The 22,649-nt window shown below is 49.4% G+C and overlaps 7 protein-coding genes across 7 annotated transcripts; 4 read left to right on the top strand and 3 right to left on the bottom strand.

Moving 5' to 3' along the window:
* Nucleotides 1–2,361: 2,361 nt before the first annotated feature.
* On the top strand, nt 2,362–3,242 carry LOC134549967 (histone H1.11L-like). Its single transcript, XM_063396150.1, has one exon. It carries the CDS (start codon nt 2,380–2,382, stop codon nt 2,989–2,991), a length of 612 nt encoding a protein of 203 aa, XP_063252220.1. The 5' UTR covers nt 2,362–2,379; the 3' UTR covers nt 2,992–3,242.
* Nucleotides 3,243–3,372: 130 nt separating this feature from the next.
* Nucleotides 3,373–3,831, bottom strand: LOC134549968 (histone H2A-IV). Its single transcript, XM_063396151.1, has one exon. It carries the CDS (start codon nt 3,803–3,805, stop codon nt 3,416–3,418), a length of 390 nt encoding a protein of 129 aa, XP_063252221.1. The 5' UTR covers nt 3,806–3,831; the 3' UTR covers nt 3,373–3,415.
* A 233-nt stretch (nt 3,832–4,064) lies between these two features.
* LOC134549969 (histone H2B 5) lies at nt 4,065–4,589 on the top strand. Its single transcript, XM_063396152.1, has one exon. The coding sequence runs from the start codon at nt 4,134–4,136 to the stop codon at nt 4,512–4,514; it is 381 nt and encodes a 126-aa protein (XP_063252222.1). The 5' UTR covers nt 4,065–4,133; the 3' UTR covers nt 4,515–4,589.
* Nucleotides 4,590–5,537: 948 nt separating this feature from the next.
* On the top strand, nt 5,538–22,486 carry LOC134549443 (uncharacterized). Its single transcript, XM_063394988.1, has 6 exons — nt 5,538–6,388; nt 8,134–8,238; nt 8,877–9,241; nt 9,910–9,940; nt 10,019–10,358; nt 21,917–22,486. The coding sequence occupies exons 1-6, from the start codon at nt 5,984–5,986 to the stop codon at nt 22,399–22,401; spliced, it is 1,731 nt and encodes a 576-aa protein (XP_063251058.1). The 5' UTR covers nt 5,538–5,983; the 3' UTR covers nt 22,402–22,486.
* On the bottom strand, nt 8,068–8,513 carry LOC134549989 (histone H2B 1/2/3/4/6). The gene has a single exon (XM_063396178.1). The coding sequence runs from the start codon at nt 8,502–8,504 to the stop codon at nt 8,124–8,126; it is 381 nt and encodes a 126-aa protein (XP_063252248.1). The 5' UTR covers nt 8,505–8,513; the 3' UTR covers nt 8,068–8,123.
* LOC134549985 (histone H2A-IV) lies at nt 8,856–9,310 on the top strand. The gene has a single exon (XM_063396173.1). The coding sequence runs from the start codon at nt 8,856–8,858 to the stop codon at nt 9,243–9,245; it is 390 nt and encodes a 129-aa protein (XP_063252243.1). The 3' UTR covers nt 9,246–9,310.
* On the bottom strand, nt 9,452–10,244 carry LOC134549977 (histone H1.11L-like). The gene has a single exon (XM_063396161.1). It carries the CDS (start codon nt 10,207–10,209, stop codon nt 9,595–9,597), a length of 615 nt encoding a protein of 204 aa, XP_063252231.1. The 5' UTR covers nt 10,210–10,244; the 3' UTR covers nt 9,452–9,594.
* Nucleotides 22,487–22,649: the final 163 nt, after the last annotated feature.

Consider the following 22,649-nt stretch of genomic DNA (forward strand, 5'->3'; position numbering starts at 1 on the left):
GATTATTCTTTTTTACTTCAGCATCCTTCCCATAATAAAAATGACTTGACTGCTTGTATATAAAATGGCCATGAGATTATATAATCTTTGTAAAGATAAGGAAAGGGAATAATGGAATAAAAACAGAAGAGGAAAATCAAATAAGTTAGAGCCCCAAAAATAATGACAAAATTTAGCCTCAAGTTGCTCAGTTTAACATTTGATAGAGAATGGTGGAGTCAAAAGTAGAGTGAGACAAGGACTACTACAATGTGTTGCAGTGTTGCTGTGGCACATACTGAGAAGTTTTTGCTCTGGAGATGGTTGGTGTTGTGGTTGGCACCACTATACATGATTTAGGCATACAGATGTGTGCCAGCTGTGTGTGTATAAGGAAAACGGTTTTGGGAATATTCCATTACAGGCTGGAGGAAAGTGTGATATTGTGATGCATTATTACTCTTGTAAGATAAGGTTTGCAGAGAATGGGGGGAGTAGAAAGTCTTCTGTCCCAACACAAATATTGGCATTGGTGATTGAAGTGTTGATGAGTACAAAACCTGCTTAGACACTGTAACACTTTTAGTTTTTAAAGGACATCAAGGATTCTACCTAGATGGGACAGAGCAGACATACAGTCATTCACCTGACTGCAGGAAACTTTAGGCGGTGTCAATAGTTTCACTATTCAATTCTTTATGCCCCCTACTACTACATGGATTAAATGTCATAGAGTCAAGTTCTCTTGCCTTTGTAAAATTTCCAGTGAACCTTCTTCTATAAGCCATCCCACTTCCAATATGGTTTGAAAACCCATAGTTGCTGAATTTGCCATCTTATTGCCACTTTCTGCCTCATTGTAACATCATAATTCCTCAGCTAGGGGACCCCAATGGCATGGAGGACTTAGAAAGAAAACATAAATGCAAGAAAAATGTGTTTATTTTCCTAAAGTCTTTTTTACCATAATTATACAAGAAAATGTCAAAGTGCCTGTATGAGGTTTTTTTGAATCAGACTTTGTGATTTAATTGAAAATAAAGAGTCTTCCAAAATCTTCAAGAGGTTAATTTTACTGTCCTTTAGTGGAATGAAATAGAGGACTGAGGTGGTATTTTCCACTCACAGATTTTGACTCACCTTATTGAAAAAGGAAAATCATAACTGGTCAGCATCATATCTAAACTATTCAAGTGCAGTTTGTTTACATGAGGTATAAATGCAGCAGTTTGACATTGCTAAACTATTGATGGCCATTAAACAACAAGGTAAACTAATTAGGAACTTCTGACAGAGACACAAAACTGTACCCAAAGTAGTAGCTGGTGAGAATGTATGCGTGCTAATGGTGTGGTCACCACAATGTGCATAAAGAGCTTTGCCTCACTTTGTGCTGCAGCCAAAGATTTTATGTACAGAAGCTGCTGTGACATGATCTGTAACAGAAAAAGAACAGTGAGCAAAAATTGTGGCTTTTTTCTTTCCAGCTTCAGATCAAAATACAAATAGAATGATGCTCTCTCATCTCGTGCAGGATCAAACTGCCAGTTTTGTTTTCCCATGTTAATGAGTCATATGAACAGATTTTACAGATTTAGCACTATGTGCTTTATTTAGAGAGTGATCTGTGCACAGAGACTTACATGAAGCTATGTGGCCTAACACAAACTTTTTAATCTTTGGTCTTCATGTCTCAAATTATTCCACTGATATTGGGGAGCCTTTTGCTACGTTAACAGTAGAAAAGTGTTTCAAAGAGGCTAGCCCATTCTGAGGGGGATAAAGTAGATGCTGTCTAATACTTCATGCATAGAAGTGTGGAACGTCTGGAAACTTTATGTTTGGAAGTACAGGAAAAAAATATGCCTAACTGAGGGTTTCACAGTAGCCAGAGATAAACCTCGGTAGGAGGAGACATCATGGCTTTGTGCTGCCTCACTTTCTTTGAAATAGTTTTGTTTTAAAGAATGAGATTCTAATTGCTTTCTTATCTAATGCAGAAAGGACCCTCTGAAATTAATACTGAGTTTTCTGACTCACGTTAACATTAAAGGAGAATTTCTAATTTACAAAGAAAAACAAAACTTTTGTGTTCTCGAAGTCCGTTTGCTGGCAGGACTCGGGATTTCTTGTTCCCTAGCTACTCTAATACAACTCTTTTCGCGACAAAACATCAACAGGCGAAAAACAGCCACTCCCACAGCCTCAGAGATGTAGAAAAAGGACGATTTCGTAACAGATAAAATAGAAAAGAAGCATTCTATTTCACCCGAGGAAGCACAGACGGGGCGCGGGGCACTGGGCGGTGCCGGGGCGGGCGGAGCCAATCAGCGCCCGCAGCGCTGCTATAAAAAGCGGCGCCAAGGGGCCGCTGGGTTCAGTGCTCGTTCTGGTGCCGCCATGGCCGAGATTGCTCCCGCCGCCGCCCCGGCCCCCGCCGCCAAGAAGCCGAAGAAGGCGGCGAGCGGCTCCAAAGCCCGCAAGCCCGCGGGGCCCAGCGTCACCGAGCTGATCACCAAGGCCGTGTCCGCCTCCAAGGAGCGCAAGGGGCTCTCCCTGGCCGCGCTCAAGAAGGCGCTGGCCGCCGGCGGCTACGATGTGGAGAAGAACAACAGCCGCATCAAGCTGGGGCTCAAGAGCCTCGTCAGCAAGGGCACCCTGGTGCAGACCAAGGGCACCGGCGCCTCCGGCTCTTTCCGCCTCAGTAAGAAGCCCGGAGAAGTGAAGGAAAAAGCTCTCAAGAAAAGGGTGCCTGCAGCTAAGCCCAAGAAGCCGTCGGCCAAGAAGCTCGCCAGTGCTGCCAAGAATGTGGTGACAGCAAAGAAGAGCTCCAAAAAAGTTAAACCTGCAGCCAAGAAAGCAGCCAAAAGTCCCAAGAAGGTGACAAAGGCTGTCAGGCCCAAGAAACCGGTGGCAGCAGCAAAGAGCCCGGCTAAGGCAAAAGTGATGAAGCCCAAGGCAGCCAAGCCGAAAGCGGCCAAGGCAAAGAAGGCGGCCCCCAAGAAGAAGTAAGCCCCACGTGGAAATAACCTTGCTTCGGATTTAAACCCAACGGCTCTTTTAAGAGCCACCTTAATTTTGCTGAACGGGCTGAAAGGCTGTGGCTGCCCACGGTTTGGGGAGGATGAAGCGGGGAGGTTTATGGGGGCAGTGACTACTGCTCAATGTGCTATTTGAGTGCGGGACAAACTCGAGGGGTTGAATTGGTAGGGAGAGAATAGCAGGGACCGCTTCTATCCCCGCCCCAGAAGATAGCCTGGGGTTGGTGATCAGTGCACGGAGCTCCGACTGTAGTATAACACAAACATTTTAAAACCCCCAAGATGTATCAAAACCTTAAATAAATTTAAGCTCTTTTTCTGAATTTGTAGGTGGCTCTTAAAAGAGCCTTTGGGTTTCCAGTGGTAAAACTTTTGCGGCCTCTGTTCTGCGGCGCTCACTTGGCCTTAGCCTTGTGGCTGTCAGTCTTCTTGGGCAGCAACACGGCCTGGATGTTGGGCAGCACGCCGCCCTGCGCGATCGTCACCTTGCCCAGCAGCTTGTTGAGCTCCTCGTCGTTGCGGATGGCGAGCTGCAGGTGGCGGGGGATGATGCGCGTCTTCTTGTTGTCGCGGGCCGCGTTGCCCGCCAGCTCCAGGATCTCGGCCGTCAGGTACTCCAGCACGGCCGCCAGGTACACGGGCGCGCCGGCGCCCACGCGCTCCGCGTAGTTGCCCTTGCGCAGCAGGCGGTGCACGCGGCCCACGGGGAACTGCAGCCCGGCCCGCGACGAGCGCGACTTGGCCTTGGCGCGCGCCTTCCCGCCCTGCTTCCCGCGCCCGGACATCGCAGCACCGGCACAGTCTACGGCGAAACTCGCACCACTGTAACTACATCGTCTGAGCTCGACCTTATATGCCTTTTCGGAGAAGGACTGACTTTTGATTGGCTGAAACAGGTAAGTGCCTGAAACAGCCAATAGGCACGCGGATTGAGACTGCACCAATGGCAATGAACATCGTAAGGCTGTCGATGACAAGACTCAGCCAATAATAGCTTAGGCTACAAGAAACCCTAATTTGCATAAACTCCCTATAAATGCGTGGCACTCAGGCGAGCCTTTGGTGCTCTCCGTGACAGCGCATTGTGCAGTGCTCTTGAAGGATTTAGCCGTCATGCCCGAGCCGGCTAAATCTGCTCCCGCGCCCAAGAAGGGCTCCAAGAAGGCGGTCACTAAGACGCAGAAGAAAGGTGATAAGAAGCGTCGCAAGAGCCGCAAGGAGAGCTACTCCATCTACGTGTACAAGGTGCTGAAGCAGGTGCACCCCGACACGGGCATCTCGTCCAAGGCCATGGGCATCATGAACTCCTTCGTCAACGACATCTTCGAGCGCATCGCCGGCGAGGCGTCGCGCCTGGCGCACTACAACAAGCGCTCCACCATCACGTCGCGGGAGATCCAGACGGCCGTGCGCCTGCTGCTGCCCGGCGAGCTGGCCAAGCACGCCGTGTCCGAGGGCACCAAGGCGGTCACCAAGTACACCAGCTCCAAGTAAAAAGGATTTTAAGTTAGAACCCAAACGGCTCTTTTAAGAGCCACCCACCTTTTCAGTAAAAGAGCTGATGCTGTGGCGAGTTTTAGCTGTCTGGTTCATTTTTATTTTCGGGAGGGGTTAGGGGAGGGAGTTGGGAAATGTCCAGTTACGGTGGAAAGGTAGTGAAAATTTCAAGGATAACAGGATTTGCAGCGTCAATGGTAAGCAGCTATGTCCTGCATCTGCCACAACGACCGCGAGGATCTTCATAAGTCGTCGCTTAAAACCCTAGGAGCCCGCTTTTCGTGTATGTAGTGTAGGAGCGGCGGGTTAAAAATAAATACTGTCGGTACTCTCAGCGGTCAAGACAGATGTTCTTACCGCTGGTACGTGCTGTTTTCCGCTTAAGCTACGCTTACAAAAGACTGAATCGGAGGCATGCAGGGCACAGGCGATTGCAGACGACCCTGTGCTCCTGTATTTCAGTTCTCTGTTTATGAGCAAAAGGCTCTGATATGCATGCCCGCTCTCCTTCACTACCCCCAGAATATATTTTCGCAGGCAAACGGGGAGGGGAAGCAGGAGGCTGCTCTGCCTTTTCGGCCCCGAAGTGCACAGTCCCGCACAGGGGGTAGCACCTAGCACAGACTCCCCAGTGTGCCTCTTGCCCGCCTTTCGTTCGCCTCTCTGTCTACCGCCGATACCCCGCGCCCCGTAAACGCCGCCGCCCAGCAGCGGACGGGGCTGGGGGCGGGCGGGCAGAGCCGGGGCCGCGCCGCCGCCGCCGCGCTCGGTCCGACCTGAGTGAGGACTGCGCCCAGCCACCACCCCACCCCCTCCCTCCCCGCGTGTGGGGCGGGCCCGGCCGCCTCACGCACCGCCCCACACGGCGCTGACTTGTGCCGCTCGCGGCTCGCAGCCCGCGCGTCACCGGGGCGCGCTCCCCGCGAGAGACGCGGCGCTTCCACCGGGCCGGGGCGGCAGCCGAGAAAGCTCGGCTTGGCCAGGGAAGTCGGCTGCCGTCTGCGCCTTCAGCCTTTCTGCCGCGGCCCTGACCCGAACGCGGTTACTGAGCAGGAAGAAACCGCGAGCCCTCGCGGAAGGAGGCGGCTGCCGGCGGCAGCTTTAGCCAGCGGTCCCGAGGCCGGGGATGAACGCGAGCGGAGCGGCTTTGGAAAAAAGAGGGCGGGCCCGAGGCTCGGGCAGCGAGACCGTGTTGTAGTGCTCGCCCGCGGCGCTGCCGCCCTTCTCCTGGCTTGCAAGGTGCTGTTGGAAGGCGGCAGGGGCGGGGCGAGGACGGGGCGCGTTTCCCGCCCCGGAGGCGGGGCTTTTCCGAGGCTGGCGCGAAGCGTCCAATGGCAGCCGGCCGGTGTCGCGCGGGCGGCCAATGGGAGCGGGCGCGGGTGCTATAAATAGCGGCGCGGCGGCGCTGCGGTTGTAGTGCGGGCTGCGCCGAGTTTGGGGTGAGCGTTGTGTCCTGCTGCTGGGCGATGGCGCGTACGAAGCAGACGGCGCGGAAGTCGACGGGCGGGAAGGCGCCCCGCAAGCAGCTGGCCACCAAGGCTGCCCGCAAGAGCGCGCCGGCCACGGGCGGCGTCAAGAAGCCGCACCGCTACCGGCCCGGCACGGTGGCGCTGCGCGAGATCCGGCGCTACCAGAAGTCCACGGAGCTGCTGATCCGCAAGCTGCCCTTCCAGCGCCTGGTGCGCGAGATCGCGCAGGACTTCAAGACCGACCTGCGCTTCCAGAGCTCGGCCGTCATGGCACTGCAGGAGGCCAGCGAGGCCTACCTGGTGGGGCTCTTCGAGGACACCAACCTGTGTGCCATCCACGCCAAGCGCGTCACCATCATGCCCAAGGACATCCAGCTGGCCCGCCGCATCCGCGGCGAGCGTGCCTGAGTCTAGTCGCAGGCGATTGCGGCAAGTCACGTGGACCCAAAGGCTCTTTTCAGAGCCACTACATCCGCATTTAAAAGAGCTGTGGCGCTGCCGTGAACCAGAGTACCCTTAATAGTGATTTGGGGAGAAGAGTGCTTAGTGTTTAAGGAGATTTTCAGGCAATGAGGACTTCAGAACTGCGTCACGTGTTCCATGATCTACAGAACAAGCTGATAAAAGTTCCCGTAAGTAATAGTTTCGGGTACGAAAGCAAAAATTGCCATGAGGGTCAGCAATCTTTCTACTTCTTGTGAAGCCAGGTAGGTTTAAGTGTATAGTTGTAGCCCGGGTCTAATGCAGGCACAGTCGTTTCTACACTTGCCCTTCCTTCTTTAGAGCTGTGTCGTCAGGCAGAGTCATAGTGATATAAACTATTCTAATTAAGACTGTTTACCGCCCTTGACCGAGTATATTTTCACATCTCCTCCTGATTTTCTTGCCCTCACCCTGTGTTCATAAAACTCGTTACTTTCTGCAAAGCTTCGAGGATGAATAGTGAATAAAATTTAGAACCTTATGGGGTTTTATAAAATATTATTTTAACATGCAGGAACTCGGTATAATGAGACTTGGGGAAAAAAAAAAGAAGAAGCCAGGACTATTTAATCTCACGTTACAATGAAAAAAAAAATAAGCTCGATTAAAAGCAGTACTACAGTCCTTTTATTATGCATGTAGCGGCTCTTAAACTAACACCCTTTGGGTCTACGTTGGTTGTCTCTGTTCTCTCTAGGTCAGACTGACTTTTAAGAGCCACCACTTCTTTCATTTGAAGAACTTTGTCCCTTTTATTTCGTACACGTTATTTAACTTTTCATAAGTTCTGAATCCAGTAAGTTCTGCTTTTCTAAATTCTATGCCTTTGAAGTCCCACTTGCATAGCTTACCTTGGGACCAATTTTTCATCACTGTTGGCAGTTTTTCCTACCTATCTCAATCTGACGCTTTAACCCGATGCTGTATAACGAAAAAATTACAAAAAATTCAGACAGATCCATAAGGGTGCAGCAGGGACTAAGAAACCACTGTGTATGAATGCTTTTTAGTTCTGAAGCCGCTAACAAGCATTATTTGGAATCTTTCAATAGTAAAACTAATCAATAGGTAAATGCCTGATTAATATTTTAAGGAATTTAACTACTTTCGTTTATCAGATCCGGAAGACAAATGAAGCACAGAGCTAAAAAAAAAAAAAAGTACTTCTATAAACTAATAAATTCTTGAATACACCATTGAAATATAGGGCATTGGTCTGTGGTATGGATACGAGAGGGGAGAGACCACAGCTAAAACCGGTGGGAAGAAAGCAATTTAGTATTTTCCATTTTATTTTCAGAAAGGTCTTCGGCTGACTATCAGCACATAGGAGATGAACAGCACAGGGAAGGTTCTTTTTAAACATTTAATATTTCAAGCAACTCATGCATATCAGGAAAAAAGGCGGCTTATAAGCAAATATCTGGGATCAGTAAAGAAAACAAGATGCAAGTCTAAAAACCGTAATAGGATGGTTTTTATTTCTAATTTAACTAGATAAATTAATTTCCGATATCTAGGGTAAAGCACTTATCACAAAGTAAACCAGGAAACATGCTATGAACAAAGGTACAGCTAAAGAGATTAAAGCTCTTTTGCTGAAAAGGTGGGTGGCTCTTAAAAGAGCCGTTTGGGTTCTAACTTAAAATTCTTTTTACTTGGAGCTGGTGTACTTGGTGACCGCCTTGGTGCCCTCGGACACGGCGTGCTTGGCCAGCTCGCCGGGCAGCAGCAGGCGCACGGCCGTCTGGATCTCCCGCGACGTGATGGTGGAGCGCTTGTTGTAGTGCGCCAGGCGCGACGCCTCGCCGGCGATGCGCTCGAAGATGTCGTTGACGAAGGAGTTCATGATGCCCATGGCCTTGGACGAGATGCCCGTGTCGGGGTGCACCTGCTTCAGCACCTTGTACACGTAGATGGAGTAGCTCTCCTTGCGGCTCTTCTTGCGCTTCTTGTCGCCCTTCTTCTGCGTCTTGGTGACCGCCTTCTTGGAGCCCTTCTTGGGCGCGGGGGCGGACTTGGCCGGCTCGGGCATCGCAGCAAACGCACCTCAGTCCCTCACTAAGCACAGCGACTAACAGCTCGCCACAGCGCACCGCCTCGAGTGCCGCCTTTATAGCAGCGCCACCGACATCGCCGCATCGCTATTGGCCCGCCTCAAGCTCCGCGCACAGCGCCGGGATTCGCTATTGGACACGTCTGGATTCGCTTTTCCATTGGCTGTCGAACGCTTGCTCTCTCGCAGCCAATCACAAGAGGCGCTGCCGCTCCGCCCGAGTTGTATATAAAGCAGGCGGCGAGCCCAGCTCAAGCGCTTGTTTTGTTTGCCCGGGCCGCGTTTGGGTGCTGTTGCCGCTGTTGCTGCTGCTGTTGCTGAATCGCTGCGATGTCCGGGCGCGGGAAGCAGGGCGGGAAGGCGCGCGCCAAGGCCAAGTCGCGCTCGTCGCGGGCCGGGCTGCAGTTCCCCGTGGGCCGCGTGCACCGCCTGCTGCGCAAGGGCAACTACGCGGAGCGCGTGGGCGCCGGCGCGCCCGTGTACCTGGCGGCCGTGCTGGAGTACCTGACGGCCGAGATCCTGGAGCTGGCGGGCAACGCCGCCCGCGACAACAAGAAGACGCGCATCATCCCCCGCCACCTGCAGCTCGCCATCCGCAACGACGAGGAGCTCAACAAGCTGCTGGGCAAGGTGACGATCGCGCAGGGCGGCGTGCTGCCCAACATCCAGGCCGTGCTGCTGCCCAAGAAGACTGACAGCCACAAGGCTAAAGCCAAGTGAGCACCGAAGAACAGAGGCTGCAAAATTTACCTAGAGAAACCCAAAGGCTCTTTTCAGAGCCACCCACTTTTTCAGTAAAGGGCTAAATTGCTTCTAAGTATTAAAAAAAAAAAGTTGGTTCCTTAATTATTCTCTTATACATGTGTTATACATGTATTATGCACAAATCTTACTCTTTAATAAGCATTAAAGTTAACAAATAAAGGCTAGTAAAATTTATCCGAAAATCATGAACATCATCAATTTTTGGAACCAGAAGCCTAATTTCAGTTGTTTAAAAGAAACTGTGTGGCTCTTAAAAGAGCCGTTTGGTTTAAATTAAGAGCCAAGAGTTTGCTCTCTGAGAGGCTTACTTCATTTTGGGAGCTGCCTTCTTGGCTGCTTTCGGTTTAGCCACTTTAGGCTTCACCGTCTTCGCCTTAGCCGGGCTCTTTGCTGCTGCCGCCACTATCTTGGGCTTCGCAGCCTTTATTTTTTTCGGGCTCTTGGCTACATTTCTGTCCACCGGCTTCTTGGCTTTCTTGGGGCTCTTCTTTGCTGTCACCACCTTCTCCGGCTTTTTGGCGGCGCTGGAGGGCTTTCTGGCTGCCGGCTTCTTAGGCTTAGCTGCAGAAATTTTCTTTTGGGCGGCTTTTTCCTTCACTTCTCCGGGCTTCTTACTGAGGCGGAAAGAGCCGGAGGCGCCGGTGCCCTTGGTCTGCACCAGGGTGCCCTTGCTGACGAGGCTCTTGAGCCCCAGCTTGATGCGGCTGTTTTTCTTCTCCACATCGTAGCCGCCGGCGGCCAGCGCCTTCTTGAGCGCGGCCAGGGAGAGCCCCTTGCGCTCCTTGGAGGCGGACACGGCCTTGGTGATCAGCTCGGTGACGCTGGGCCCCGCGGGCTTGCGGGCTTTGGAGCCGCTCGCCGCCTTCTTCGGCTTCTTGGCGGCGGCCTTGGCGCCGCGCGCGGGCGCGCTCTCGGCCATGGCAGCGCGGCGTGAACGCGGCTGCGGCCGCACCGGTGGCTCCTCCTTCTACAGCAGCGCGGCGGGCGCTGATTGCTGCGCTCCCGAGCCCGCCCCTCACCCCGCCCCGCTCCCTGCCGCCCGCCTTGTGTTTCCTCCCTCTGAAAAAAGTGCGTTTTACTGAAAAAAACCTGGACCGCGGCTTCCCGTTTCTTAACATTCTTGGTGAGGACAGAGAATATTTTTTGTCTTCCGACGTTTCTTTCAACCGAGACTTGGAATGAGTTTCAGGTAAGTCAGTAATCCCCAAGTACGGCGATTGCACAGAGTTGGACCTTAAGAGTTTTATTTCTCCTTTTGAATTAAAACTTTTCTTCTGACACCACTGTCTCGGTGACATCGGATACATGTTTCTGAGAGGGTTTTTCATCGTTGTGCTGCAAATTGGGGGTAATCTCGAGACCTTATTTTAGAGTAAATTAGCTTTGAAAAGATACAAGTAACACAAGGTAATCCCTCGGCTCTGTATCTGGGTTATGAGCTGTTTTCCACAACACAATTTCCTTTCTTCAAAATGATGACACCTTTGTACATAGTGCCCTATTTACCTCTAGTAGGACTTGGTAAAAAATAAAAGAAAGTCTCCAGAAACATGAACATGAAAGGCAGCTCTCTTAAATAATCAGCTATCTTGAAAAATCCCAGAATAACATATACAAATTGCTGTCCCCTGGGCTTTCTGTGCCTTTGTATTAATATTTTAATGAACTATATTCCCAGTTTTTCTCAAAAATACTTATTTCTATGATTCACAGTAGATAAACCTGCTCATTTGTATGGTCTTATTTTAAGGTAGTGTTTATTTTTCCTCTTACTTTTACATTTTAATTCAGGAATTTTGCCAGCCATAATCAGCAATTTTATAAGAAGAAAAAATCAAAATACAATGCACATATTTTTGTTATGAAAAACACATAAATCTGCAGGCATTTCTTTAACAAAATAATGTAATTCAAGTGATTTAAGCGAATAGTTTTCTCCTCAGAACTGCTGAGAAAAGAAATGGCATGGCTTTTCGCAAAGTATGACTATTGTGATGTGGGATCAATTGAATATACATAAAAAATATTTTTTCTGGAGATGAGTTGGATAGCAACTGGATAGTCATGTTTAAACACTGTGGGAAAGAACTGGAGACCCAGGTGATTGATTTACATGAGTGTAAATGCAGTCATTTGTCTTCTTTTATCTTTTGATGTCAGAATATCACATACTGTCTTGTGAAGGTTTGATGATGATGGGGTCAGTTTTATGATCATGTCAGTGGTATTAGGTTGTCTTGACTGAGGTGTACTTAAAGACTGTCAAGAGATGTGGTGGCATTTCAGAGAGGCTTTTTTAACAGGGAAGACAACCAGCAGAATAACATCATGTGAGAGAAGCTGAAAACAGATGATTATGTGGATTTGGTTTTGGCTTGATGCTGTATTTCGTAGTAGTTTCACCTGCTGAATCCACTGTGAATTTCGGGTTGTGAACTACATTGGCACAGAAGTGAATCTCTTGGTAAGGATACACAACTCTGGGGAGAAATATCTGGGTGATAATTCTGTAGCATACATATTTCCTTCAAATTCTGTATCTAAATCCATTCTAATCACTCGGGGTCACTAGTTCCTTTGCCTTTAAATTCTTTTGAACATTTGCAACTGCATTTTCCCAGGTTTAGGCTAGGCCTCTATCCTACGTCCAAACACCTGATGTAGCAGCACATTCCTGGAGCATTCTATGTGTTTTCCTAATAGTTCCTTTTCCTGGTCCTCCAAAATTTTGACCGCCTATCTGGACATGTAAAATTTTGTTTTTCACAACTACATGCAGTTATCTTTAGGCTAAGCAAAGAAGGAAATGGGAAGAGATCTTGCAAATGTTTTCAGGTGGAGGAAGGAAGGAGAAATATGTTTAATTTCTTTAATTAATGGGTGAACTTACTTTAAAAAAATAATTACTTCAAATACTATGATGTGCTCAGTAAAAACAAAATTACTTCTGTCTTCTATTTTCTACTTAAAAAAAGTTGTCAAGCTAAGTGACCATTTATTAAATACCAGTTGGCCTTGTGCTGATTGGTTGGAAGATCAGGAACACAGGTTGTGATTTCTTTGATCCTTCTGGTAACAGAACACTCTTTGAATACAGTGGACAGAGATATTTGGAAGTGGTGGACCAGGAGGAACCTTCCCCCTCCTTCCGAAAACGTAACAAGAAGGACTGGCACCTTCTACAACAGGTATGAGGCCCTGGAAATAGAAGACCAGACAGCTGGTGAAGTGAGCCCTTCTGGGATAGAGGGGCTTCCTAAACCGCCACCATCTGCACCCCACATCAAGACCCCCTCTGCTTTGAGGAAAAGCAGGGTAATTGTAATCAGACACTCCCTTCTGCAAGGAACCAGTATTTCGGCTAGGCTGGTTCTTCCACGTCAGGCACAAAGAGTTAGAATGACTAGGGTAACACTAGGCTGTGGCTAGTAGGGTTCTGCAGGGCTCCATCCTCACTCAATTCTCTTCAGCATCTTCATTATCAACTTGGATGCAGAGCTCAAAGAAATACTAAACATTGGCACTAAACTGGGAGGAGTTGTCAATTCCCTCGAGTGCAGAGAGGCCCTGCAGAGAGACCTCAACAAATTGGAGAGATGGGCAATCATAGACAATTTGAAGTTTAATAAGGGCAAGTGCCAGAATCCGCATCTCAGACAGGGCAATCCTGGTTGTGTGTACAGACTGAGGAATGAGATGCTGGAGAGCAGTGCCATGGAAAGGGACCTGGGGGTCCTGCGTGATGGCAAGTTGAACATGAGTCAGCAGTGCCCTGGCAGCCAGGAGGGCCAGCCCTGTCCTGGGGTGAATCAGGAACAGCATGGCCAGCTGGGCAAGGGAGGGGATTGTCCCCTCTGCTGGGCACTGGGGTAGCCTCACCTCCAGTGCTGGGGGCAGTTTCGGTGCCACAGTAAAAAAAGACATTAAGTGATTAGAAAGCATCTGAAGAAGGGGCACAAGGATGGTGAAGAACCTTGAGGGGAAGCTGTATGAGGAGCAGCTGAGGTCACTTGGTCTCTTCAGCCTGGAGGAATCTGAGGGGAGAACTCATCACAGTCTGCAGCTTCCTCATGAGGGGAAGAGCAGGAGCAGGCACTGATTTCTTCACTCCTGTAATCAGTGACAGGACTCAAGGAAATGCCATGAAGCTGAGTCAGGGGAGATTTAGGTTGGATGTCAGGAAAAACTTTTTTATCCAGAGGGTGTTTGGGCACTGGAACAGGCTCCCTAGGGCAATGGTCACAGTACCAGCCTGACAGAGCTCAAGAAGCATTTGGACAACATACTCAGGCACATGGTGTGACTCTTGGGGTGTCCTGCACATGGCCAGAAGTTGGAATTGATGGTGCTGATGGGTCCCATCCAACTCAGCATACTTTATGATGCCATGATTCTATGAAATTTTTCCAAAGTTCAGTCAGGAATTCAAAACTCCCTTATCTCCTGTTCTGGTTTGGATAAGTGCTTTCAGGAAGGTCTTTCCTATGAGCCCATGTGACTTGGTGAACTATGGAATCATAGCACAGTTTGTGTTGGAAGGGTCCTTCAAAGATTATCTAGACCAACATCATTGTCATGGGCAAGGACATCCTTCACTAGACCAAGTTGCTCAAAGACTTATTCCACGTGGCTTTGAGATCTTCGATTGAAGGCATCAACAACTTCTCTTGACAACTTGTTCCAGTGTGTCCCACTTCATAATGAAAAAATTTCTTCCTTGGAACCTATCTAAATATAACTTATTTCACTTTTAAAACTTTACCCCTTGCCCTGTCAATACAGGCCCTGGTGAAAAGTCTTTCTCTGTCTTTCTTATAAGTGCTCTTCATATATCGAAAGGCCACACTGAGGTCTGCCCAGAGCATTGTCTTCTCCATGCCTAACAACCACTGCTCTCAGCCTTTCCTCATGTGAGAGGTGTTCAAGTTCCCTGATCATTTTCATGGCCCTCCTGTGGACCTCCTCCAAGTCTTTCTTGTACTGGGGACCCCAGAGGTAGATGCAGTACTCCAGGTGAGATCTTATTAGAGTGAAGCAAATGGAGGGAATCACCTCCCTCAACCTGCTAGCTGTTCTTTGTTTATGCAGCCCAGGATTCAACTAGCTTTCTGAGCAGCAAATGCACATTGCCACCTCACGTCCAAATTTTCATGCACCCATATCTCTGAGTCTTTCTATGCAGGGCTGCTTACAATCAGTTCATCCTGCAGTCTGTACTGATATTTAGAATGGCCCTGACGTGGGTGCAGGGCCATGCATTTGACATTGATGAGATTCGTGTGGGTCCACTCCTCAAGCCTGTCAAGGTCCCTCTGCCCGGTATCCCTGCCCTCCAGCGAATCAATGGCACCACTGAGCATGGTGTCACCCACAAACCTGCTGAGGGTGCACTTGCTCCCCCACTATGTTACTAATGAAAATATTAAACAATATCTGTATTGAAATTATATCTGCTAAGTCCCTGAAAACTCTGGGATGAATCCCCTTAGGTGCCATGGTTTTGTGTATATTCAGGTTCCTCAAATGGTCTTGAACCTGTTCTTTTCTTACAGTAGGGAGGGGACTGTTTGCCTAGTCTATCCCTTGAGTTTCACAGACTTGGGAGATGAGAAAGAGAGACCTTAACTTTCAGGTCTGTCCTTCTCCTTGATCTCTGAGGACAGTTTCCATATCCTATTTTCTTAAGCAACTGGATACTTACTAAATTAAATATCTTGTCTCTGTGGTTTGCGTGGCCCATATCCCTCAAATTTCTGATAGGTCTGGGCTCAGGCAGCAGCCCAGGTTACCACTATTCTCGACCTCTTCAATTACTTAATTTTTGTTGGCAAGAACAGGTTGAGTAGTGCTCCTCCTCTGGTTGGACTTCCTTTCACCTGGATAAAAAAATATCTTCAGCATGCTCTAGGAGCCTCCTGGATAATTCATGGCTTTCTTTGCAACATTTCAAGCAGATGTCACGTTGATTGACATTCCCCAACAGGAGCCTATGAATATGAGGGCACCTGTAGTTGAAGAAAGAAGCTTCATCAGCATCCTCCTTCTTCTGTGGCCTGTGGTAAATACAACTGCGAGGTTTCCTTTTTTGGCTTGGACTCTAGTTCTGTACCCAGAAGCTCTCAGCTGTTCATCACTGTTTTTCTGACACAGTTCTTTTCAATCAATCCACTATTTTTTTTTACGTGGAAGACAATCTGCCCCCACCCCTCTTTCCTGACCCCTGTGAACAGTTTATAGCCATCAATTTCAGCACTTCAGTCTTATGATTAATCTCACTGAGTGAACTATAACTTGTGACTGACTTTCAGTGTTTGCTTAGGAGGATATATGGAGATATCCATCTCAGATGCAGCTGAGGAGGCAGGCGTGCAGCCTATCTGTGCCTGTTTCAAATAGGGTGATCAAGTCATGCATGAAGCCTGTCGCTGCAAAGCCCCATTACCATGTTTTCCACCTGGGGGTGCCTAAGTCAGCACATTAACTTCAATATTTTCTCAAGTCCTTCCTGATGCTTGTACTACTGAGCAGTGATACTTCATATAGGTTGTGCAGATAAATCCATTCTGACTTTTGGGTGGTTCTGGTACAAAAAAACCCCCATAACTAAAGTCCGAGAGTTATTCATGGCAGCTCAAACCTGCCCTTGATGTAATTGCAGACTTTGTGTGATTTGAAAGACATCTTTTATCCATGCATGATGGATTTTATTTAAAAACTGATTTATTACAATATTCTAAACCATAATACATTATTACAGGAGTAAGAAAACTTCATGTCTCAATAGGGAAGAATTTATAATTACATACTGTTCAGTTTACAGCAAAGGACTCCTCCCCATGACAAAAATTCTTGGTATTCATAGAGATTTAAAGGCCACAGACAGAACTGCAATCTCTAAACATAAAAAAAAATTCATGGGCAGAGTTATAGTAGGCATTATGCAGGAAATTTAGGTCTTACACAGATACAGCTTGCTTTTTTTTTAAATAACCTTCTTAGGAAAATACTCAGATTTTTTCAACAGTTTTATTTTGGTTCAAAGCAAGAGAGAAATAGTTCCTTGATCATCCCAGACTGCCAAGTTTTTGATAATTTCTGAACTCAGTCAAAGGATAATTTCAAGAGTCAGTTCAGATCAATCAATCAATCAGTTGAATTACTAAAACTCTTTTTAATATTTAATGCACATGGTGAGTGGGGCAGGGATTGTGATGGTGACTGGGTACAGCCACACGATCCTGGATCACTGAGTAAGTCTGCAAGGATGGGGCTGGTATGAGGTGGGAAAGCGGAGCCAGTGGAGTCAGAGATGCACAGGCACAACATGGAAGGTAAAACCTGAGACTGAAGGCAACCACAAAGTCAAGGTGTTAAAATCAGCGGGTGGACTGCAGAGTTTCAAGTTTGAGAAAACTTGAAAAACAAGTTACCTTCAAGCCTGGCAAATGAAAAGAGAGAATAGATGTCTAACCAACAAGAAGTATGTTTCCCTAATGGGAACAGAGGCCTCTTGGATACAGAAGCACAAGCAGAACTGCAATGAAATCTGCCTGTACATTGTTACTGTGGTGTATTTTTGCTCTGCACTTCCAGCCCAGGGTCAGATTTTCCATCATGTGGAACTGGCAATGGGGACCAAATTTCCTTCCAAATGTCATTCTGTGTTCAGGGATTCAGTTATTCCATAAAGCTGAAAGCACAGAAGAAGTTAGGAGAGCAACAGACTGGTCAAATATCTCTGTAGGCTGCTCCTGAGGGAAAGACAATATTTTACAAGAACAAAAGGGTGTTTAAATCTCTGTCTGAAATGTGCAAATGCTTTTCTTTGTCTTTGCTATTCCCATTTCCTTAAAATCATGTGGATACATCTACCCTGAGCAATGCGTTCAGCTTACTCATTTACAGATCCTCAATGAATTTTTTTCTAGAAAGACACCAAACTAACCATGGGGGCCCTTACAGTTTTGTTTGTTAAAGATGCAGTTCAATAAGCAACTCCAAAAAAACCCCTGATTATACTGCTGGGGTCAATTTTGGATGGGTTTATTAGTGTGGTTTTTATTGTTTTGGTGATGAGGTTTTGTTGGTTTGGGTTTTTTTTTTTTTTGGCGGAGGGTGTGGATATTTGTGTATTGGGCATTTCTTTGTTGATGGTGGTTTTGGGTGTTTGTTTTTAAACCATGCCTTCTGGTGGTGATCTCAGCTGTTACTCACTATCTTTTTCCATGGCACTTAGCTTTTTTCCTCTTGTAAAATGCCATATGCACCAGTGCATATTAGGGAGAAGACTTTAACAGGCAATCCGTGGCAGAGAGACAACCCATCTGCAAAAATCCATCAAGAAGACTGTTTTAATTTAGATTCTCCTCATCTAAAAAAAAAAAAAAAATCCTGGGACCATGAAACTTTTCTAGATCATATGCAAGCAAAATTAAGGTGGTTGGTAAAATATTTGTTTATGTCCATGGTGGTTGTTGTAGTTTTGAAAAGAGAAAGCATTTCATACTGTCACTGAGAAGAGGAATTTTCCCCCCATCCCATGCCAAGATATTTTCACTTTAGGAGGCTGTATGTAATTGTTCTTGGAAAGCTAAGGATAACACAGAAGATCAGCTAGTGATAGCTGATTTGTTGATTAGGTGAAGCGTGGCTTCATGGCCAAATCTGTGCACAGGGGTGCCACTGACAGAAGGGGATGGGGTGGAGCATGCCCCTGAGTGCAGCAGTCTGCCCGTTGTGAAGGCTGGGAGGAGGCTTTGGACTGCTGAAAGGAACACACTCCTCCACACTTCAAGGAGCTGAGGCACACGAAGAACTCCGTGCCGCCCCTTCACTGTGGGCTGTGCCAGAGGTTCCCTCCTGCCCCAGCCAGACATCTCTCCCACGGTCCTGTGAGTGCATGGGGTCCGAAGCTGCAGCTGCAGCCGCTGAGGAGAGGAGATGAAGTGTGCCAGACCTGCATGGGAAAATGTAGACAGTGAAGGCAGACAATAAGCAAGCAGATTGACAGTCAGGGTCCTACTGTGATTCGGCCCTGAACCTGACCATTGCAGGTTCCCCTAAACAAGTTCTCTATTTGTGGCTATTTCCTGTGTGTGTTGTATTCCACAGATTTCGGCAGTGACAAATGGAGAGACAGGGAGGATCTGAGGAGGAGTCCAATATTTCCCATACAAGATAAGACATAGCATTTGTTTCAGCAGTTCCCACATGTAGAAAACTTCCACAAACAATCACTTTTTACTCAACACCCAGACAAGACAGAGACTTAGTACCAAGAGGAAAAGCAAGGTGAGGTTTGCTGTCAGCCCCATGGCAGTCCCACCTGGACAGGACAGGTTAACCAGGCTGCAGCAGCTGGGGAAAGGAACTCCTCCAGGACACGAGTACAACTGTGGGACTGAGTACAACTCCTCAAAGACCTTGGAAGCCCACACAGACCTTGGAAGCCTATTAAATGTTAATTTGGGGGCCTCAAGCATGACAGTTCAAGGGCTTCCTGCAAAGAGTCAAGAAAAAGAAAGTAATTAACCCCCTTAAAACCAATGTCTCTAGAAAGGCATAGCTGCATGAAACAGATACGAATTCGTCAAGGGAATGTGTGTGTAATTAAAATCTCAGTCTGAAAGCCAGGTGCGGAGAGAGGCTGGGAGCGCGGCTGCAAGCAGAGCACGGTGAAGCGCAGCGCTGGGGCCAGAGCGGAACTAGCCGCGGCTTTAGGCTGAGCGCTGTCGTTGAGCTCCTAATCACAGTGGGCACCTTCGTGACCAGCTCATCTTCCCTTGGCTGAGCAGGGGAGGGTCCGACAGCTAAGGGAGCTTCGGGCAAGAGGGCGGGGAGGGCAGCACTGTGCTCGGCAAACAGGAACACGGAAATGCAGAAGGTTTTCACCTCTCACTGTGCCGTTGCAGCTTGTGCGAGCTCGACTGAAGAAACACAGACTGGAACTGGTAAATTATGATCTAGTGAATTGCACAACATACACTCCCATGTCAAGAGGTGGGAGAAGGGAGACTTGATGTCTTCTTCTGAGTGCTCAGGAGCCCCAGCACGGGATTCTTATTACAGTGACCTCTTCTCTCCACAGCCCATTGCTGTGTTTCAGTACTCTGCTTTGTTCAGCATACACACCCTCCACTTTCTAAACGTTCCATAATATGTTTACCATTAATGATATGCAAACATACTCACAGTGTGTGTCTAAAGTACACATAGCTCTATGATCCCGAAAAAGACTGCGCACCCTGAAAAACAAATTAGATTTACACTCCCCAGCACCAACATCATCGTGCCACCCCCCCCGGACATAGATGTGTCTCCTCGCCACCAGTGCTGCCACCACTCTGCACCTCCTGAAACACACACTGCTCTCCTCCCAATGACATGGGCATTGTCCATGCACACACACACATCACTGCCGATTTACACATGTATGGCTTCATTCCTGAAGGAAAGCACATCTCTCTGCACTGTTTTACAAACCAATCACCCTGCGCCCGATGATGCATGCAGCCCATGACAGTCCCATATCTTTGAGTCACTCTTCACCATTGTCCCCACACACTCCCCACCTGCTGCCAGAAACACATTGCTCAGCACTCTCAATCCACATTAGCCTTATGTCTCGACACACAGAGCCCTCTGCATCCCCTGACACATACATTCCTCTGTTCCCTACAACATACAGTACCTTCTGAGCTCAGCAAACACACAGATCGTTCTGTGTCAGCAACAGCTGACAAACATTGTTCAGCACCTGATAGCACATGGTTTTGGTCTTCCCCGACAGGGGGATCATTCTGATCCTCGACAAACGGACACAGCCCTCTGCTGCTTCCCTATACACTCATTGCTCCACGCCACCCAACACACACATCACTCTGCACCGGCTGGCACACACCTCAGTCAGCACCTGATGGGGCATGGATCTCTCCTCTCCCGATGACAAGATGCATCGCTCTGTGCTTAAAACAGCAAACACTTCGCCTTGCTCTTCCCCAATATATGCATATTCCTCAGCACCCGCAGAAGACATCACCTCACTCTGCGCCCGTGGTGTCCCCACCTCTACGTTCCACGTGGAAAACACTGGATTTTGATACCCAGGAAGCACAAATATCCACGCACATGGATCTGGGGAGACGACGACTACATCTCTCTACAGCCCAGGAGAACTCCCATTGCTCAGCAATCCCATGTTGTAAACCACCCCGCACCCGAACGGAGCATGTAGCTGGCAGGGTGAAACAACATCCGTCTCTGAGCACACCAAGGCTCTCACCAAATACACCAGATCAAAGTAAGCGGCTTCTGTGCCCTGTGCCAGATCTCCTAGACCATCTTTTCAATGAGAGAGCTAATGCTATGGTGATCTATACTCTCCTGTCCAGTTTGTTGTTTTGTTGTTTGTTTTTTTTCCAGAAAAGAAAGGTTATGGTGTGAAAGCATTGTAAATTGTAAGGAAACTGGGACATGTGTTGTTGGTAGTAAAAGAATGTGTTCTACGTCTGCTTCAGTGGAAAAGGGAACGTTCAATATTCCCTTTAAAAACTCTGGGAACCCACTTTTAGGACATGTATGGTTTGGGGGCAGTGAGTTAGACAAGCAAGTGCAGTCGGTGGTCTCAAAACGTCCGAAAAAAATCTGTTCCTGACAGTCAGTACGTGCTGTTTCCCTGTTGAGCTATGCAAATGGATGACGGTGAAATCGGGATTATTCAACTCACAGGCGATTCCAGACGGCCCTGTGCTCTTCTATCTAAGCTCTTTAGTTTTTGAGCAAAAAGCCCCCAGATGGATGCCTTCGCTCCTTCCCTCCCATCAGTATGCGATTTCGGGCCCCGAAGTGCACAGTCCCGCACAGGGGTAGCACCTAGCACAGACTCCCCAGTGTGCCTCTTGCCCGCCTTTCGGTCGCCTCTTTGTCCACCGCCGATACCCGGCGCCCCGTAAACGCCGCCGCCCAGCAGCGGACGGGGCTGGGGGCGGGCGGGCAGAACCGGGGCCGCGCCACCGCCGCCGCGCTCGGTCCGACCTGAGTGAGGACTGCGCCCAGCCACCACCCCCACCCCTCCTTCCCCGCGTGTGGGGCGGGCCCGGCCGCCTCACGCACCGCCCCACACGGCGCTGATTTGTGCCGCTCGCGGCTCGCAGCCCGCGCGTCACCGGGGCGCGGCGCTTCCACCGGGCCGAGGCAGCAGCCGGGAAAGCTCGGCTTAGCCAGGGAAGTCGGCTGCCGCCTGCGCCTTCAGCCTTTCTGCCGCGGCCCTGACCCGAACGCGGCTACTGAGCGGGAAGAAACCGCGAGCCCTCGCGGAAGGAGGCGGCTGCCGGCGGCAGCTTTAGCCAGCGGTCCCGAGGTCGGGGATGAACGCGAGCGGAGGGCTTTGAAAAAAGAGGGGGGGCCCGAGGCTCGGGCAGTGAGATTGTGTTGTAGTGCTCGCCCGCGGCGCTGCCGCCCTTCTGGCTTGCAAGGCGCTGTTGGAAGGCGGCAGGGGCGGGGCGAGGACGGGGCGCGTTTCCCGCCCCGGAGGCGGGGCTTTTCCGAGGCTGGCGCGAAGCGTCCAATGGCAGCCGGCCGGTGTCGCGCGGGCGGCCAATGGGAGCGGGCGCGGGTGCTATAAATAGCGGCGCGGCGGCGCTGCGGTTGTAGTGCGGGCTGCGCCGAGTTTGGGGTGAGCGTTGTGTCCTGCTGCTGGGCGATGGCGCGTACGAAGCAGACGGCGCGGAAGTCGACGGGCGGGAAGGCGCCCCGCAAGCAGCTGGCCACCAAGGCTGCCCGCAAGAGCGCGCCGGCCACGGGCGGCGTCAAGAAGCCGCACCGCTACCGGCCCGGCACGGTGGCGCTGCGCGAGATCCGGCGCTACCAGAAGTCCACGGAGCTGCTGATCCGCAAGCTGCCCTTCCAGCGCCTGGTGCGCGAGATCGCGCAGGACTTCAAGACCGACCTGCGCTTCCAGAGCTCGGCCGTCATGGCGCTGCAGGAGGCCAGCGAGGCCTACCTGGTGGGGCTCTTCGAGGACACCAACCTGTGTGCCATCCACGCCAAGCGCGTCACCATCATGCCCAAGGACATCCAGCTGGCCCGCCGCATCCGCGGCGAGCGTGCTTAAGTGTTCTACTGCCGCCTACATAGACCCAAAGGCTCTTTTCAGAGCCATTACGCGCACACCTTAAAGAGCTGTGGCGCTGCATTTAAACGTTTTGAGTTTCAGTGGCTGGGGGAAGAAGGCTCGCTGTAGAGTAATTGTGTGAGTATTAGGAAGTCATGTAACAGGCAATGTCCAATCCATAGAAACAGCTTCACCTAGAGCTAGAGGCTCTTCTAGTCAGTACATGCGCGCAGAATTAAGCTGTATAG

Source organism: Prinia subflava, chromosome 4 (assembly GCF_021018805.1).
Source record: "Prinia subflava isolate CZ2003 ecotype Zambia chromosome 4, Cam_Psub_1.2, whole genome shotgun sequence".
Classification (NCBI taxonomy): Eukaryota; Metazoa; Chordata; class Aves; order Passeriformes; family Cisticolidae; genus Prinia; species Prinia subflava.

Excerpts from the sequence above, each read along its gene's own strand:
- LOC134549967 (XM_063396150.1), top strand. The coding sequence starts at position 2,380 with ATGGCCGAGATTGCTCCCGCCGCCGCCCCGGCCCCCGCCGCCAAGAAG.
- LOC134549968 (XM_063396151.1), bottom strand. The coding sequence starts at position 3,805 with ATGTCCGGGCGCGGGAAGCAGGGCGGGAAGGCGCGCGCCAAGGCCAAG.
- LOC134549969 (XM_063396152.1), top strand. The coding sequence starts at position 4,134 with ATGCCCGAGCCGGCTAAATCTGCTCCCGCGCCCAAGAAGGGCTCCAAG.
- LOC134549443 (XM_063394988.1), top strand. The coding sequence starts at position 5,984 with ATGGCGCGTACGAAGCAGACGGCGCGGAAGTCGACGGGCGGGAAGGCG. Across the intron at positions 9,941-10,018 it reads CGGAGGCGCCGGTGCCCTTG|CCGCCGGCGGCCAGCGCCTT; the intron begins GTCTGCACCAGG and ends TCCACATCGTAG. Across the intron at positions 10,359-21,916 it reads GTTTCCTCCCTCTGAAAAAA|CGGCGCGGCGGCGCTGCGGT; the intron begins GTGCGTTTTACT and ends TGCTATAAATAG.
- LOC134549989 (XM_063396178.1), bottom strand. The coding sequence starts at position 8,504 with ATGCCCGAGCCGGCCAAGTCCGCCCCCGCGCCCAAGAAGGGCTCCAAG.
- LOC134549985 (XM_063396173.1), top strand. The coding sequence starts at position 8,856 with ATGTCCGGGCGCGGGAAGCAGGGCGGGAAGGCGCGCGCCAAGGCCAAG.
- LOC134549977 (XM_063396161.1), bottom strand. The coding sequence starts at position 10,209 with ATGGCCGAGAGCGCGCCCGCGCGCGGCGCCAAGGCCGCCGCCAAGAAG.